Here is a 16,440-nt window from a genome sequence, read left to right as displayed (position 1 = left end):
AGACAGCATTTAATTTTTCTACTCTGTCACAGACACAAAGTATTGCTTTCCCAGACTAGGAGAATAATTCAAAATTAAGATGTGCAGTCTTTAAATGCAGACATTGTCATCGTGAGAAAATGGTACCCAAATTGATATAGGAAGAGTTTGTGTAAGCATGGTGTGAAACAAAGCATTGAACTGGTGGGAAGGAATTCAGGTGCTGCTTTTCAGATGTCCCTGGAAGGGGCTGACAATGTTTAATCCCTCTTGGGGCCAGCTCCCACCTTCCCCCAATGCCTGCTCCTTTTTCCAGCTCTGCTGCCAAGTCCAGCCACTCTCACCTTGTTGCACTCTCTATGATGTTATGCCTGGACCCTGACCCCATGCTCAGCCCCTGTGCTGGAAATTTGTTGCTTATAGGAGAATTTACTAGAGGTCACTCAAGGTAATTTCTTCACATGTGGGATTTGTCTGGAATACAGTTTCCCTTCCGGAGTGAAGGATCTGTTTCACCAGCTAGAAACGACAGTGATAATAAAAAAATGAGTAGCAAAGTTTAAAGGTGGCAGAAATTCACTCAGTAATACATTTCTTTGTTAATGGGACTTTTTCCTGGGACATAGTTTCTTGCTGCTCAGTAATATCTAAGTGCTGTAGTAACTGTTTATCTTGTTTTTCTTGGCAAAAAAAATAGTTAAAAGGAAATCAGCAAAACTTAATACCAGAACTACTGATAATGCTACGTAGTATGAATTAGCACAAGCATTTTATTTTTTTACTTCATTATTAGTATTTAGTAATATTATTAGTATTTATTATTATTTTTATTATTATTTTTTATTATTTATTTTGACCTTATTAGTATTTAGATATTTCTTTATTAATTCTAAGTGGCCTGAGGCCTCTTCTTCAGTGTACATACACAAAGAAGAATGGCATCTGACCTCTTAGGGCACAGACTTCACTTTTTTACCTGAAAGAAAGCAGTTTGTTATCTTCACTGGAGTTGATTGATAGGCTAGGAGGTACACATTCTTAACCAAACCATCAGAGGAGCTGGATAAATTAATTTTTCTTTTACTTGAATAAATGTTAACAGAGAAGTGCCAGCTATTTCTCCCTTTCTTTTCACAAAGAGAGTAAGAAGCAAATGTTCCTGTATTGCAAGGTTCAGTTTAGAATGAGTTTTATCAGTTGCTGCAGTCTGGTAGGAAATGCCTATTGGTGTTGTAATTAGGGTCACTTGTTGTGTTCATGAGCCAACACCACAGTTGCTTCTCAGTTACAGCATATGGTCATGTAGCTCTATTTCTAACAGGATATGGATTTCAGCTCTTGTACTGCCCTTTCTGTTTTCATTGCATCCTTCTGCACTAGCAGATACAAACAGTGCTTTTTTAACACCTCTTGAGAATGTTGTGCATTTAATAAGACTGCAGTTGGCATACATCAAATAAAGGCAGCACGTTGCTGTGCAGGAACAAGGTCACCACTGTGCTTCTGCCTTTGCCTGTGCCAGAGCCCTGAAAACCCATGCTGGAGCGTGAATGATTTCCCCTGTGGAGTCAGGTTAGTGGCTACTGCTGTAGGAGCAGAAGGGACGGGAATCTTTGGAAGCCGCAGTTACTGCTCTGACTTTGTACAGGGTCTGAACTTCAGGTTGGGCAGGGAGCTTTACTACATTAGGGTAGTAATGTACCCTAACTGCTAAGATACTTTGCCTAAACCCCCAGGTCTTGGTGTGTTTTGAAAAGTGAATTTGAAACTTATGATAAGGCACTATTTTAGGGTGTGATTTTTGATGAACTGCAGTTAAAGCCTTTCACTAGGTTCATCATCATTATCATCATTAACTGATCTACAGCACAGCTCCAATGTTCTGCTGTTTGGTATTTGGTTACCTTTAGAGAAAACTGACAAGTGTTGTTAGCAGTCCTCAAGGGTTTTATTTACAGCTGTGAAATGCAGATACTGTGTGGGTTCTCATGATAATTCTTTTTTCTTTTTTTGCTATTTGGAGAATACAATAGAAGCATCCTAGGGAGGATCAAAATGAAAAAAAAACTGATTAAGAATGGGGAAGTATAAATCTGTGTAGTCTGTTTTTCCTTTTATTAGACTGGCTTTACAGCTGAATGTAGACCCCAATACACTCATCTCACTGTGGTTCTCATCATGCTCTGATTTATTCTTATGTAGCCCTGATGATGTCAGTGGAATGACTCAGTCTGAAATCACCATCAGATCATGAGCTTTTAAGCTTTCTAGAAGGTAGTCTCAGGTATGTCATGAAACAGTGGCACAGAAAAGGAAGACATCCGTGCTAAATGTAGTGAATAAAGCAATAGTTGTACCAAACGAGCACAATATATGGGTTATTGCTTTAACAATAATTGCTTTAACAAAGTTTTACTTAATTGTTTTTAACCTATGTTTCTGTAATATGTATAAAATAGGGCATTTTATGCTGCTAACTGAAGGCTAGTTTTTAATCTTTCCACTTAAAAGTAAATTATGACTTTTTAATAAAGTAAATGTGGAAGTTCGTTTCAGTGCATTTATCATCACTTTTACTTTATTGACTGTTTCTGGTTATTTCATAGAAGATTTGTGCTTCTCACAAAAGCATTGAATTTTTTGTGATTCAGTAATATTTTTCATGCTAAGTGAAATATGATATTTCACAGTTATAAATGCTTTTTGTTGCTTCTACTGAGAGTAAAGTAAAGAGAAGAAAGTTGGGAGTCAGCAGTGAAATTTGTAACTAAATTGAAGGTATCCTGAAACCATGGAAATCCTACAATATGAAGGCTTCCTGCCTACAGTATTCTCTGAGTTCATGAGGTTACAGTTTCTGTGTCTGGGATACAAACAGCATGTTGTGCCTATTGGAATGTGTTACCATACCTGTTGCTGATGTCTGCTGCACTTGTAATGAGCTGCCTCATCACTGCCATTGATAGCAATCAGCACGTACTTGTCCAGCATGAATATTAGAAAGATGTCTGGAAAAAAACCAAAGCATAAACTATGTCAGCATTGATTTGACTTTAACTTTGGATTAGACTGTTGGTTTAAGGGAACCTGCTTTCATGCTGTTCTAGAAGAATAAAATTAATTTAGAGTCTAGAAATCGTGTTAAGGAATTTCTTTCTATTTAGTACTGTATGTTCCATGCCTTCCCTTTCTGCTGAGGAGTTGTGTCAGGGCAACTGGAATAAATACAGACAAAATCTTACAAAATGCATATTCAGCTTGCAGAGCTTCTCCTGAAGTTCACTCTCTGGTGTAAGATGTGAATGAGCTTACATGCCTTCCATTGAGGTTTTTGGTATTTGAATGTATATTCATATTGTGGTTTTTTCATTGATTATGAATTCGATTAAGACAAAGGGGTTTTTCTTAACCACTTGTGGCAAATCAAAATGCGTTTATCTTACAGGTGCTGTTTGAGACCAATATTCTTGTTACTTCCTTAACTACTAGCAGTGAAGTTTTGTGGACTCTGGAATGTACCTATCAGGTTAATCTGTTCAAGGGCTGGAGATCAAGCACTGAAATTCTTGGCAGTGGGAAGTATTAATTAGGATTATTTTGGAGCTTTATGCTATGAGAAAATTAGATGGACCTGAGAAATTTCAAACTTCTGAGATTCAATAAATATGACTCTCATCAGAAACTTTCTAAATGTGTGCAGTCGTGAGTACTCTGCAGTATGGGTGAGTGAACAGTCTCCTAACTGCTTATGCCAGTATGGGATGAGTAAATCTGCTGAAAGGCAGCATGCATATATCTTTTTCCAGCTATTGTGTAGCTATCTGATCTACTGAATGAACTTCTCTGGGTTTTACTCTAATTAGTTATTTACAAAGTGTGATTTTCATGACCTCTTTGTTAGGAGGATTTGTTTCATAGGCTGATAGGAAGATTCAGGTTGGAAAGAGGTCTGTTTTCCACCTTCCAGATTGTCCAGCTGGAACCAGCTGAGACCAGGTTTTCAGGATTTTATCTCCATATTCAGAGATTACAGGTGACCTGATCCACTGCCCTGAAGTCCTCTGAGCAAGAAGGCATTCCCATTCCTGAGACATTTCTTGTTTTGGCTTCTGCCATTGTCCCTCATCCTCCAAGCACGCTGCTGAAGAACCCAGCTCCATCTTCTTACTGCCCTTCCTATAGCTGCTAGGGGTCTGCAGATGAGTCCCCCTGAAGCCATTTCTGCCCCAGGCTGAACCAGACCCATGTCTTAGCTTCTCCTGACAGGGCAAATGATGCATGGCATGGATTCTGTTCACATAAGGTCCTCTGTGTGAAATATTCACATTGCTTGTTGCTACCTACCTGTGTGCTAGTGACATAGTGTTGGAATTTTTAATAAAAACTCCAAGTGAGTTCTGGCAGTATCATAGCCTGTTCTTTTATTGGAGTGGGGATTCCCTTCACTGTGTTTCAGATGTCCCTGGAGATAGTCTGTGGTCACCCACTTACATAAAAGCTGTGATGAAGCCATGAAAACTTTTTGATTAAAAATATAAATAAGAAAGGCTGAGTTTGATGAGAAATATATTAAATGTGAACAGTGTTTAGTCACAGCATGGTTCCTGGGAAAATTTGAGATATCATTGTCCTTATGCATTTTGTCAAATGTCTCTTATTGTTTTGATGGTTGTTAGTGTTTTCATTCTGTTTTGTTTATTGACCACCCTGCTCTGAATATAGTTGTCACCTCTTCTTTCTCATACTATTTTAATATATTTTTGGATGTCCAGTACCTCTAAAATTTCCTGTGAGGAAATACCTTTTTTCTGCTTTTTCTTATACAGAAGAATATATCTGTCAAAATCAAGATACAGTCAGTTTAATTAGAATGGTGTTCCCACAGGGGACCACAAATAAATACTTCCTGTGACCAGTTGCAGACTTAATGAACCCAGTACATCTTATGATTTTCAGGCTTCTTGCAAAAATATTGCTTCCGGAAAAAAAAATTTGCTAATTGCAGCAGGACCCAGTAAGAGCAAACCATTTTATGTGCCAAATAAATATTTCCTCCTTACAAATATATATGCTATAGAATAAATGAAAAAAGTGTACCTCTGTATTTCAGGTGAGAAATAATAGCCATCTGAAGTATAATCTCAATGATGAATGCTTTTTTCTTTCACTGGCAAAATTCTCATTAGTTTCCATGTTGCAGTATTAGGGTAGGAATGATGAATAAGATCATGGTTATGTTTGAATAAGTGATAAATAAAATAATTTTTGCTGTCTAGTAAAAAACGAAAAGAAATAGATATAAGAGTATAAGAGCCTAGCAGACCTTTCAGAAAATAATTGTCCAAAACCAAAGTTAGCATCTCACTTCTGTCTAAAGGGCAGGCACAAAGTATCACAAATGCTTGAAGTTAAGTCTCATTTGCCCCTGGCTATTAGGGATGAGAACAATTATTTACTTGCAGGCCACCACTGCCTTTCCCTTCATTGCAGCCTCCTTCTTTCCAACTCTTCCACTGGACTTTGAAGTTCGACTTCTGTTGGGTGGGCAAGGACATAAGTGGGCAGAAGGCTGCTTTCCCTCTCCCACTCTAGCTGCCCCTCAACAAATTCAGGGACTTAATTTTTCTAACACAATGGCCCAGATTTGCTTTTTGTCCTTTGAAGTACTATAATCACTACAAAAATTGTATTACCTGCACAGGGGTGTCTGTGATTTTCTACTGTGGAAGGGACTGTTGAAGACAAACACAGTTGGGACAATTCTGTTTTGCTCTCTTTGTACACTTACTTGTTTACTGTGGTGTTTCACGGAAGAATGTCAAATGACTTTTAAAAACACAAATCAATGCCTAGACATGTGCATTTTAGTTTGAATAATGTCTGGTATTTTTTGCCAGTGTCATTCTGTTCAGATCAATGCAATTCCATTGCATTCCATTGGAAGGCAGGAGCATTCCATTCCATATAATGGTGTGGTATACGAATGGCTGAAACTTGTAAGTGAACCTGCATGGTTGTTGATTATGAGCTATATCTTAGGACTTTGGGGTGGAATGATATTTAGATAAAAAACTCTGATTTCTATGTATGGTGAAAACCATCCTTTCTAAACTTGGTTTCAGAGATTGAATTGTCTTCAATCAAATTGCAGACTTTTTTTTTTTTTTTTTTTTCATTTTTTCCCTTCAAAATATTGGACTTCAAGTATTTTTTAAAGGTTTGGGGTTTTTTTGGTGAACTTAATTATCACCCCCCCACCCCCCCCACCCCCATTATTTTTCATAGTATTTTCATAACAAAGAGAAGAAATAGTTACAGAAATAGTGCAAGAGTTGCAAAGTCACATGCTTAATGATTGGGTCTGACAGGAAGAGCAACATTATTGTAAACAATAAAAAAATAAAACCCCATAATTTATTCATTGACAATTTTCCCTTCATGCATAAAAAATTATAGGGAGCATGTATTTAAAACCTGTTTTGTTATGTAATTAAAGACTGGTCTTATCACAGTGAGAGAAGAGGAGAAATGAAAGTTTGTGCAGACATGGTTACAACTAGAATATGTAACTTCGGAGTTGTCTTGGCAATGACAGCAGGGTCATGCCCCTTAGGACAGCACAAGCAGATTCTGCCTGTCTCTTTCACTTTTCCAGATGCCAATCTGTGGTTTTTCCTACCTTCTGGGTCCATGCTATCTAGATAATTCACCTGTTGCTTCTTTCTTCCTTAGATTCCTCCCTTTAACCCAGATTTTGTCCCTTCTGTGCCTGAAAGAGAGAGCTACATCCAGCTGCTGTCATGGGAATGAGAGGGAAAGTGATGATAGATGTTGAACTTGCAGCTTCTCTATAATAATATTTGAAGCTGAAGCAGTTATGAGCAGTAAAAATTTGATTTTTTTTCCCCCTGTATTCCCCAAGCTGAAGCATGTTCAGCCACTCTTTGTGGGAACAGTTTGTGTGCAGTCTGCATAGTCTTTCATCAAGGCTATGAAGGTGGGTTGTTGGAGAGTCTAAGTGATAAAATTCAAGTGCATGTGAGAATTTGAAAAGGCTTGTAATTTGGACAAATTAGGATAGATTTTTTTCAGGGATATCCAGAGCTCTGATTCTTGCCAAATGTGTAACTCTGAAGGTTGTGCTTATTCATTCATGTATTAAGAAAAAAGCAAAGGAGCAGCCAATCTAAAATTAAGACTCTTTGCCTCACAAATAGCTTGTAGATGGATTGACAGAAAGTAATTTTATTTCCACTGACTTTTAAAGCATTGTTTGCCCTAATTCGGAAGCTTGTTTGTAGTTCTTCACTCTCTGTAGCACTTTATCAGGTAGTTTCTTTACTAGCTTTGTTTCTTTGTTTATCTTTCCCTGCTTGAGCAATTACACAGTCTTCCAGGCCTAGATAGCTCTTAGTTACCATATTAGAATTGTCTGTAGGAATTAAGTTTTTCCTGGAACAAATCCTAATAGAATTGCACTTTGTAGCTCACCAGTCTGTCTTGAAGTTTTAGCAGCCTCTTTTACCTTTGGCTGGCTGAACTGAGCACCATAGACAGATGTATGATTCTTATCACTTTGAGGGCTCATTGAATGTTTCAGCCACTTGATGTTCTCAGTGGGCTATTTGGTTACTTAACTCGAGAATAAAAGTGGCTGTACTTCAAAATGGTTGATCCCATACAGCTTTCATTAAACAAATTCACTGGTTATGAATGGCCTCTATCAGAAATGGTGATCAAAGTCATGCATTTTTCCAAGATGTTCATGTGCCATGTAGGACAGACAGCACAGAGACTGCAAGAATGTGGATCTCAAAAGTAACTATCATTTTCAGGGAAATCTATTTCTGTTTAAGACATTGTCCAGTGTGATTTCCTTGAAAATCCCTCACTTTTGGATAGTTAGCATCTCAAAATGCTGCGTGGTGTTTGTTGCACAGCTTGCTTTCTTTCTGTGTGGTGTGCTGTTTTTCATCTTACAGCATAGCAGGATATATTATTTGGTGCCACAAAATTTAGTGTTGCTTTAATCCTTTCTGCCATGTCTATCATTTACTGATTTTGAGGTGTTCTGTTGTTTTTCTCTAGTCACTTTTATTCATATTAGAATTATTACAAGGTTTATTACTATAAAAAAATAGAAATGTTTACTATAATTATTGGTGAATATTCTGAATTCATGAACAACATGAAATACCACTATTGAAATACCACTATTGTAAAAATACCTTTATTTCCTGATTTAATCCATTGGACACTGTGTGCCCAGTATATCTCCATTAGTTTTTATTTATTTCAGTAGATTCTGAGCTTTTCCGTATCCAAATCAAGTTTTTTTCCCACTTTTTTTAGGCTAATGAATTCACTTAGGCATAGAAAAATTACAATTTTACTACTGGTAGTAGAAATTTGCTCCAAGCAGTGCATTTGCTGCAGTTCATTTACGTTTCTGTGTCTTATGACAGAGAAACATTAAACATTCAAATTCCAATTCAGTTCTGACATTTTTGCACAAAGTCTCCCTCAAAGGCTGTAGTGCATAATGTTATGAGCAGTCCTATTAATGTCAAACAAAATTAGCAAATCTACTGCAAATCAGTGGTGACTGTTACAGTAATTTCCCTGCCTGACAAGGTTGGCTTCAGGAAAGCAAGGCTCTCCATTGTTTTAGAAGTTCATGTAAGTGCCATAGAGTGTGTAAAGGATGGAATCAGAGCCCATGGTTTCCATTTTCAGAGATCTGCTACCTTCAAACTGATCTCATATTTATTTTTGTATAACTGCTTTTTAAGTACCTTTCTTGACTGCAGAATGATTGCTTGAAGTCCTAATAAAGTTACTTGTAGACATACTGGTACTGATCTAGATTACCTATAAACAAATTTCAAAAGATATTCTTTGAATTATTTTCTTTAAATTATTTGATGTGAGTACTGCTTGTCTTTAAGACTTCTGTTAAAAATTAGGTTCCTTTTCAACGTGGCATGTTATTTTTTAAAAATTTGACTTTGTCAAAAGCTCTGTGGGTGTTGGGCAACAACACACAAAGGTTATCACACAATAGGTTTTCGTGTCAATAGAAAGAATGACTGCAGAACATGTAAATGGCAACATGATGCCAGCTGCAGAACTGCAATGGGCTGTATCAAAACCCACAAAATATTTGTTTAGGACTTTTTTTTTTTTTAATTATGATAATTTCAGATGCTACTGTAGTAGGTAGATAATAGACAAGAGGATGATTTCCTGTCAGTGTCTTTAATTACTAAAGTCTTCAGGAAAAATGAATTTTTAAACTGGTGTGCTTATTTATTAGCATGAATGATTGAAATAGGAGTGCTACATAGGATGGTTATTTTTATTAATGAAATTCACTGCATTTTCTAGATTTCTATCTGATTTGTCAGTGTCCATACCATCCCTTTAAGTATATAATTAAGGAAAATAAGTAGTTGTAAGAAAAAATAGCAAGTTGAGTCTGATCAGTTATATCAGGCTGTTTTCAGCTTATCTGTTGGTGCAGGAAAAGATATGTGTGTGTAAACACTTAATTTCACTGTCCCCTGTGCCAAATGGGTGAATAAACAGACACCTGCAGAGCAGCAAATTCTGAATCTTTCAGACTGAGCTGAAACCATTACACATGATTAACTCCATTGTTGGGTATCCTGATTTTAGCTAATATCTTCTCCATTTAGCTAATATCTTCTCTTTAGCTAATATGTCTTCTGCTGCTTTTAAAAACAAATTAAGTGTGCCTAAAATGGTTTTCTAAATGGTGGTGTTTTAATTTCTGACTGTATTCGTTTGAGTGTGGATACTATGCAAGTGAGTCATATGTGAGTAATATATTACTTCACATGGAGATTAAGACAGCAGTCAGTGGAGATGAAAATAATAGAGCAGCAGCACAGGCAATTACACAGTAAATATAAAATGAAAATACTTTCATTGATTAGTTATGAATGCATTCTGCTTCCACACGTGTGGAAGAACAAAATGCAGCCTATCCAGGCAAAATATGGTGCACTGCAATTTAATTTCAGTTTGTTTTATTTTTAGTCACTCAAAACAACAAAAAAAAAAAAAAAATAAGAGCAAGTATGCTGCAAGGGCTGGAAATGGGAAAGATGCAGAGTCAAAAAAAAAATATTTTGGACATATCTTCCAGTCCTCTGCAGAACTCATGTTGTTCTCACTCATTTCTCCAAACACCCAGGGGAAGCTTTTCTGATCAAATCAAAGAGCAGTTAGGGGCAGTGCAGTTATGCCCACACCATGTCCTGGCTTCTAAGAATCAAGATTAAATCACTGCACTGTGCTCTGTTGATGCTCTGTTCCTTCCTGTGAAAACCAGAGCACAGGAAAGTGGGGGATAATGTGAGTCTGTATGTCTCAGGAGCATCTGATGTGCTCATGAGAATATGGCCACAACAGGGCCCTACCTTGGATTTAAGGAGTGAAAGTCTCCCAAGTCCCACACTATGAACATATTCTGTGGAAGTCTAAGTGCTGCTGTGAGGGGCAACCAACAGCCTGAGTTAAAGCACACACTCTCTGGTGCTGGCTAAATTTTTGGTTTCCCGTATTTCAAAAGTTTCATCTGCTTGTACACAGATGTACACAGTCCACAACATGTGCACCCAGAGAGCCTGTTTGCTGATTGTGCTTGCAATAAACTGACTGAAAACAAAAGAAGGCACATAGATTTGTTCTGTTTGTACTTCATTCTAACCTGATATTTTTTTAAACTGCGACCTTCTTTGAATGATAAATGGAATCATTCTTTGTAACTTTCTAAGTAGTAGTTAGATAGACACACTCTGTGTCTTAGAAGTCCAGGAAATCAATAAGAATTTCTTAAATTTAAAATACATAGTTTCTAAATATGTTTCAGACAGTAAGAGCAGGAATTCCTCAGCTGTGTGCCAGTTGCTGTGCAGCAGCATGTGACACAGCAGGCAGTGCCGCTGCAGGTGTGAGCCTGCTTCTCCATACTTCAGTTTCCTGTAATTATTCCACCAGTGTGTGTGTGGGTTTTCTCTGTTTCCAAATGACATAAAACCTTTGGCTCTCAAAGGACTGTACTAAGGTTACCTGTACATTGTGCAAACCCCAGAGAGCTGATCCCCATCATTGTCTCTAGCAGGGGTTTGGCCAAGGATGGCTGGTTTCCTTCTAGCTCTTGTGCATGGATTTCCTTTCTGCAGAAACTGATGGGATGCAGACTGGTGCTTGCTGGTGGAGCAGGCTAGGAGTGATCTCTAGCCCTAGATCCCAAATCTTGGAAATTTAGATAAATGGTCTGTTACTGTAACCATCTCACGATATCTGATTCAGCAGAAGCATGTATCTGAAGGCTGCATTTTGACAAATGCTGTCTCTCATCTTAAAATATAAAAATTTATAAATGCATGAGGAATTTAAAAATATATTCCCATTCTCTGTATCAATACTGCTAAGTCTTATTGTCAGCTGAGTAGCAGTGGCTGCTGAAAACAATTTTTTCCTCTTTGCTTTCATCTTTTCTTCTATGTTAAAGTCTACAGAGTTACTGTTAAACCTAGAAACTTAGAATAAATATATAATTTAGAGCTGCCACCAAATTTAATTTGTTTGTTAGGGGTTTTTTTTTTTATTTTTTTTTTTGTTTTGTTTTGTTTTGTTTTGTTTTGTTTTGTTTTGTTTTGTTTTTTTTTAACAGAACTTTCCTGGCATTGTCCCATAAAAAACATCAATATCTTGTCTTAAAGGACAAGAAATTAATTTGCATTGCCCCTGTGTAGTACCTGTAATTGAGGTAATCCACCTGTTAAGGAAGTGCTGATTAAATGATGTAGCTTAAAATATTGGCCTTTTCATAAGCAGTGTGCCCACTATATTTCTTTCACTCTGCAAGCTTTGCTACAGCTGCTTTAAGTTAAAACTGCTTTCTGTGCTGTATTTTCATGTGACATTGAAACATTGCAGCTGTTTTGGGACACTTTTCTGTACTTACAGATTGATTTAGCACTATGATGTAAACCTGGAAAATAAAATAAGACAAAAAGCTCTTTGGTATTTTTAGTGCAGAACTATCGAAATCAAAGGAAACATAAAAAGGATGCTGAAAATGAGGAGCTGTGAGTGACTTGAATTTCACTACAGCATTCTAAAAAGAAACTAAAACTTTCTAAAAAGAAACAAAACAAATCTTCACATTTTTCAGTCTTTGAGAATCAATCAAGATGCTTTTATTAGACGTGTGAACTTGACTCTGTTGTGACTCTGTACATGAGCCTCTTTCTTGTCCTGCCTTGAAGCAGACCCCAGTATTTGCCACCCTGCACTGTCCCATCCCCAAGCACCAGGTGCTTGATGTGCCATCTGCTGCTGCACAGTACACACCTGTCAGCAGGATGGCAGACGTTAGAAAAAGTGTGCATGATGAACATTCCATCAGCATCTTCATAACTGTCTGAAGATGCATCGTTTTGTTCATTGATCCAAATAATTTGTTCTAAATGTTTTAAAGTAAATATATCCAATTAAGTTTTTTCTTTTTTTACCTAATCAAAAAATTCTTGTAGAAAAGAAGCCTGTTGGTGGTGCTTTAGTAGAGAAAAGGTTTGTAAAAATATGAAGATATTTCCAGCCAGTTAAAAGAAGATGTTTGATTAAAGGTATCTTTCTTGCAGCATTTCTTTCAGATGCAGAATCATTTTGTCAGAGTCCTTGTGTTTTACAGAAGCAGAAATTTGACTTTGGCCTCTATAATGACACATTTACAATAATGGCATAATAAAAGTGAGCCTTTTTATTCTCATTTCAATAGTGAGTATTACTCGGTTGGCTTCTGTAGGGGAATAACATATGAATCTACACAAAGAATGTTTCATATCAGCCTTCATTTTACCAGAGGAAAAAATATCTTTTCAAGTGCTGTAGTGCTCTGACTTAATAAAATCGAAAGTACTGCATAGTATCAGAAATTTGACTATGTTTCAGGCTGATCTAGGCACACTCCAAAAATTCTCAGCATCCTTACATATGTTTCATGCCCCTTGTACAACAGATCAAATACATTATTCAAAGCTAAGTGGCCTACATATCTATTCAAATTCATTGCTTGCCATTTCTTCCAATTCCAGTTGCAAAGCTGAAGGGCATCTCTGTCTCACAGGAGTATGCAGTGAACCCAAGTGGTTGTTTTTAAAAGCTGTTTTCTTTTATATGTGTGACAACCTAGAGAAGAAGGTCTGTGCCATTCAACCACTTTTACTTATGTTGTTAAAAAAGCACCAGTGAGAAAGCTGCCAGAATTTTTGCACACATCTTTTTGCTTTAAGATATCAGCAGTGTAGTTGGGTTGTCGCGGTCCCTGGATGAATTATTCAAGCTCTTGACATCAGAGATTTCTGCTAGCGGATTGGCTGGTGCTGGGATAATAAAATCTTTCCGCAGAAAAACAGTGGAGAAGGATGATGGCAGTGAGACCAGCAGAACTGCTGCTTCCAATACAGCTGGCTTTGTCTGGCTGTTGCCTCTCTGCAAGAACATATAAGGATGTTTTTAAGGTTTGGCTTCCCGTGAATTCTCAGATAAGAGATGGTGGAGGGATTTTTGTAAGAGGCTTGCATTTCCAGTGAAGGAAAGAGATTGGATCATTGTTGAAAAATTACTTCTGGCTGTATCCTAAAGAAATGCTACGCATGAGAGAGGGATAGAAGCTGCAGCAGCAGGAGCAGGAGCAGCAGCAGCAGAGCACAGCAGCAGCAGCAGCAGCAGCAGTGCCTATGGCTCACTATAAAGGTGCTGGTGGCAGAAATGTGCTGTCATTGAATGTGCTTCCTGAATTCTTTCAGTGCCAGCAGGGTAAGTGGTGCGAATGCAGAGCTGACAGTCCTTGCAAATGAGGAGAGCGTAAGGAGCTGTGTGACACACAGGTTTTGTGGGTAAACAGTGGGATAAACAGTACCTGTGCAGAGAATTTAATCAATGAAAATAACACAATTGCTTCCAGGTAAATTTTAAAAAGCATATTTACAATGGAATTTTAAAAATCAGTGCACTGCTTGTGTTATGTTGAGTCATAGATTTTACGGTGGTAAAATCTGTTCCTTTTAAGCCTATGGAAAATAAATGCTAGAACCAAGAAAACTTTTTTTAGTAGTTCCAGTTGGGCCCATAAAGGATATATTGCCCACATAAATTCCCTTGCAGCACGTTATTTAGAAGGGCTATTTCTGATGTTTGTTAGCATGACTAGAAACTCTGTGTGTCTTCTGTTTGTAAAGTGTCTCTTTAGAAGCTGGAAGCTGGTTGTCTGATTTCAAGTTTTTGTCAGAAGGTTGTTTCTTAAATCACCAAGATGCACTGGAAATACAAATAATGGAATCATTTTCACTCATTTCATTGATGAGAAGCTTAACTTCTGAAGGCCTGGTTCTTTTCTTTCGGCATGCCTTTTTGTATCAGGGTTGCTGGAGAGTTTTTTTGAGTTACAGAGGTATGAATTAAGGCAGAACTGATTAATTCTGTGTGTGCTTGATCTCTATCCCTACACATATTCACACACAACCCAATAGAAGTGTGCAAGTACTTCCATGGAAATTCATTTGTCTACCTACACATGTAATTCAGAGCACAGCTGACATTTACTCTGTGTCAAAAGGAAAGCTTGTTCATAGTTAGCAACCATGCAGTGAGAAGTCTGTTTTTCAGATTGTAGAAACAATTGTCACATACAAAGTCAAGACACCTCCCTGCAAAAAACAATGTGTGGAATGAAGCATGATGCAGTATCTTAGTGACATTTTTCATAACTTGCCCATGACTGCAACAAGTAGATTCTGAGTATGTAATAAATTTTAAAAAACTTATGTAATCCTGCTTGCCCAATGGTATCAAAGGAAACTACAGAATGCAGAATTATTTTCTTAGGCGTAAAGTGTGATAATTTAGCAATAGGTGCTGGTGAGTGTAGGTATCTTTTTTCCTTCTTGTATTTCTTATATGTGACATGGTATTTAGATATAAAGGAAATATTCCTGAATTATAATGCACAGACATTTTTTGGGAGCTTGTATATGGCCACTGACCAACTGACGATAACACTTTGACCTATGAATTTTCTGTGGTGATTTCTATCCCTATGTATCCTAATTGTGAAGCAGCATTGCATGAGTGTAAATTTGGGAGTTTATTCCTAGGAATGCAGCAAGCTTAGTAGTTACCTATTCCAGAACTTTAATGGGTGTTAAGGAATATTCCATTTTAATTTTAAAGATGTGGAATAGGAAAAATGCTGTTCAGTGCTGCACAAGTCACTAGCAAATGCAGGAGCTAAAATTAAATATTCAGTCTGTAGGTTTTGGGATATGTGCATATTCTTATGAAAAGTAAATATCAAACAGCAATTGTATTTATTTGAATTTTCTGTTGGGAAATGAAGGTGTTCATTTGGAAGTGATGATGGTAATAACATGATTTGTTTTTCCATGAAATAGATGTTTCCTCCCATTTTTGAAAGAAAAAATCTCTGTCATAAATACTTGAATACCTCTGCTGTGAAATTATTCCATGTGTCAAAACTGATTGCCCACAAGAAAGGGCAGGACTCTGTGGGTTGGTTATAATGCTGTGAGGCTCCACTGCTGTGACCCTTGCTGCTGAAGCTGGAGGAGCTGATTTGGGAGCTATTTTTATCTCTGCATCTGGCAGCTGTCCTGCAGGGATGATCTGGCAGTCAGGGAAATGCACTATAAACCAGACAAGTGCTTCAAGACAGGACTAAGGGACCTAGTAAGTGATGTGGAAACTGCCTGAACTAGCTAATGGCTCCTTCCTGGCAGGGGACAAATAAGTTTGCAATTTCAAATATTTAATTCAACATTCTAAACATTTTCAAATACATATGCTAAGAATTATTTTTTTTTCTAAGTCCCTAGCTAACTTTCTACATAAACGCAGCTTGGCTGTGGGAGATGTGGGCTCTAGTTAAAAAGTATAGAGAAGTTCTATGTGCTCAGACCTTGGGTAAGTATAGTATATAGATTTAGAACTCAAATTTAGCTTGACATTTACACTTTAAATGGCATCTTTCTGGTCATTAGCTTGTGAAATCTTGAACTTTGCTGTGAAACTCTTCAAATAGTTGGGTAACAGAACATTATTGTAATAATAAGTATTTCTTATGAGTATTTAGAGGCAAAATTGACTGTCAATAAAATATAGAATTATTTCTGGCAAGTGAAATACATTTTTTGTCAGTAGGAAATTTTACTCTTCCACCATGTAAATCTGAAAGTATCCAGTGGTGTCTGATCAAACTGATTTCCTTTTATTCTCAGATGAGCAAGAGTCAGTGCAGAAACGGACTTTCACAAAATGGATCAATACTCATCTGGCTAAGGTAACACATGGCTTTGAAACTTATTTTTTTTTAAAAATCAAACCTTTTAATCTATGCCTGTACAGCCC

General features: G+C 37.2%; 1 protein-coding gene across 3 annotated transcripts in view; it reads left to right on the top strand.

The window, feature by feature from the left end:
* SYNE1 (spectrin repeat containing nuclear envelope protein 1) overlaps positions 1 to 16,440 on the top strand; it is a 289,742-nt gene that overhangs the window by 33,436 nt on the left and 239,866 nt on the right. For all 3 annotated transcript variants that reach the window (XM_041424009.1, XM_041424008.1, XM_041424007.1), the window contains exon 3: positions 16,311 to 16,372. In XM_041424009.1, the coding sequence (XP_041279943.1) occupies positions 16,311 to 16,372 (62 nt within the window). The remainder of the gene's footprint in view (positions 1 to 16,310; positions 16,373 to 16,440) is intronic.

The sequence above is a fragment of the Onychostruthus taczanowskii genome, unplaced genomic scaffold (assembly GCF_017590055.1).
Source record: "Onychostruthus taczanowskii isolate IOZ18803 unplaced genomic scaffold, ASM1759005v1 scaffold8, whole genome shotgun sequence".
Lineage (NCBI taxonomy): Eukaryota > Metazoa > Chordata > Aves > Passeriformes > Passeridae > Onychostruthus > Onychostruthus taczanowskii.
This window is presented reverse-complemented; position numbering and strand designations above follow the sequence as displayed.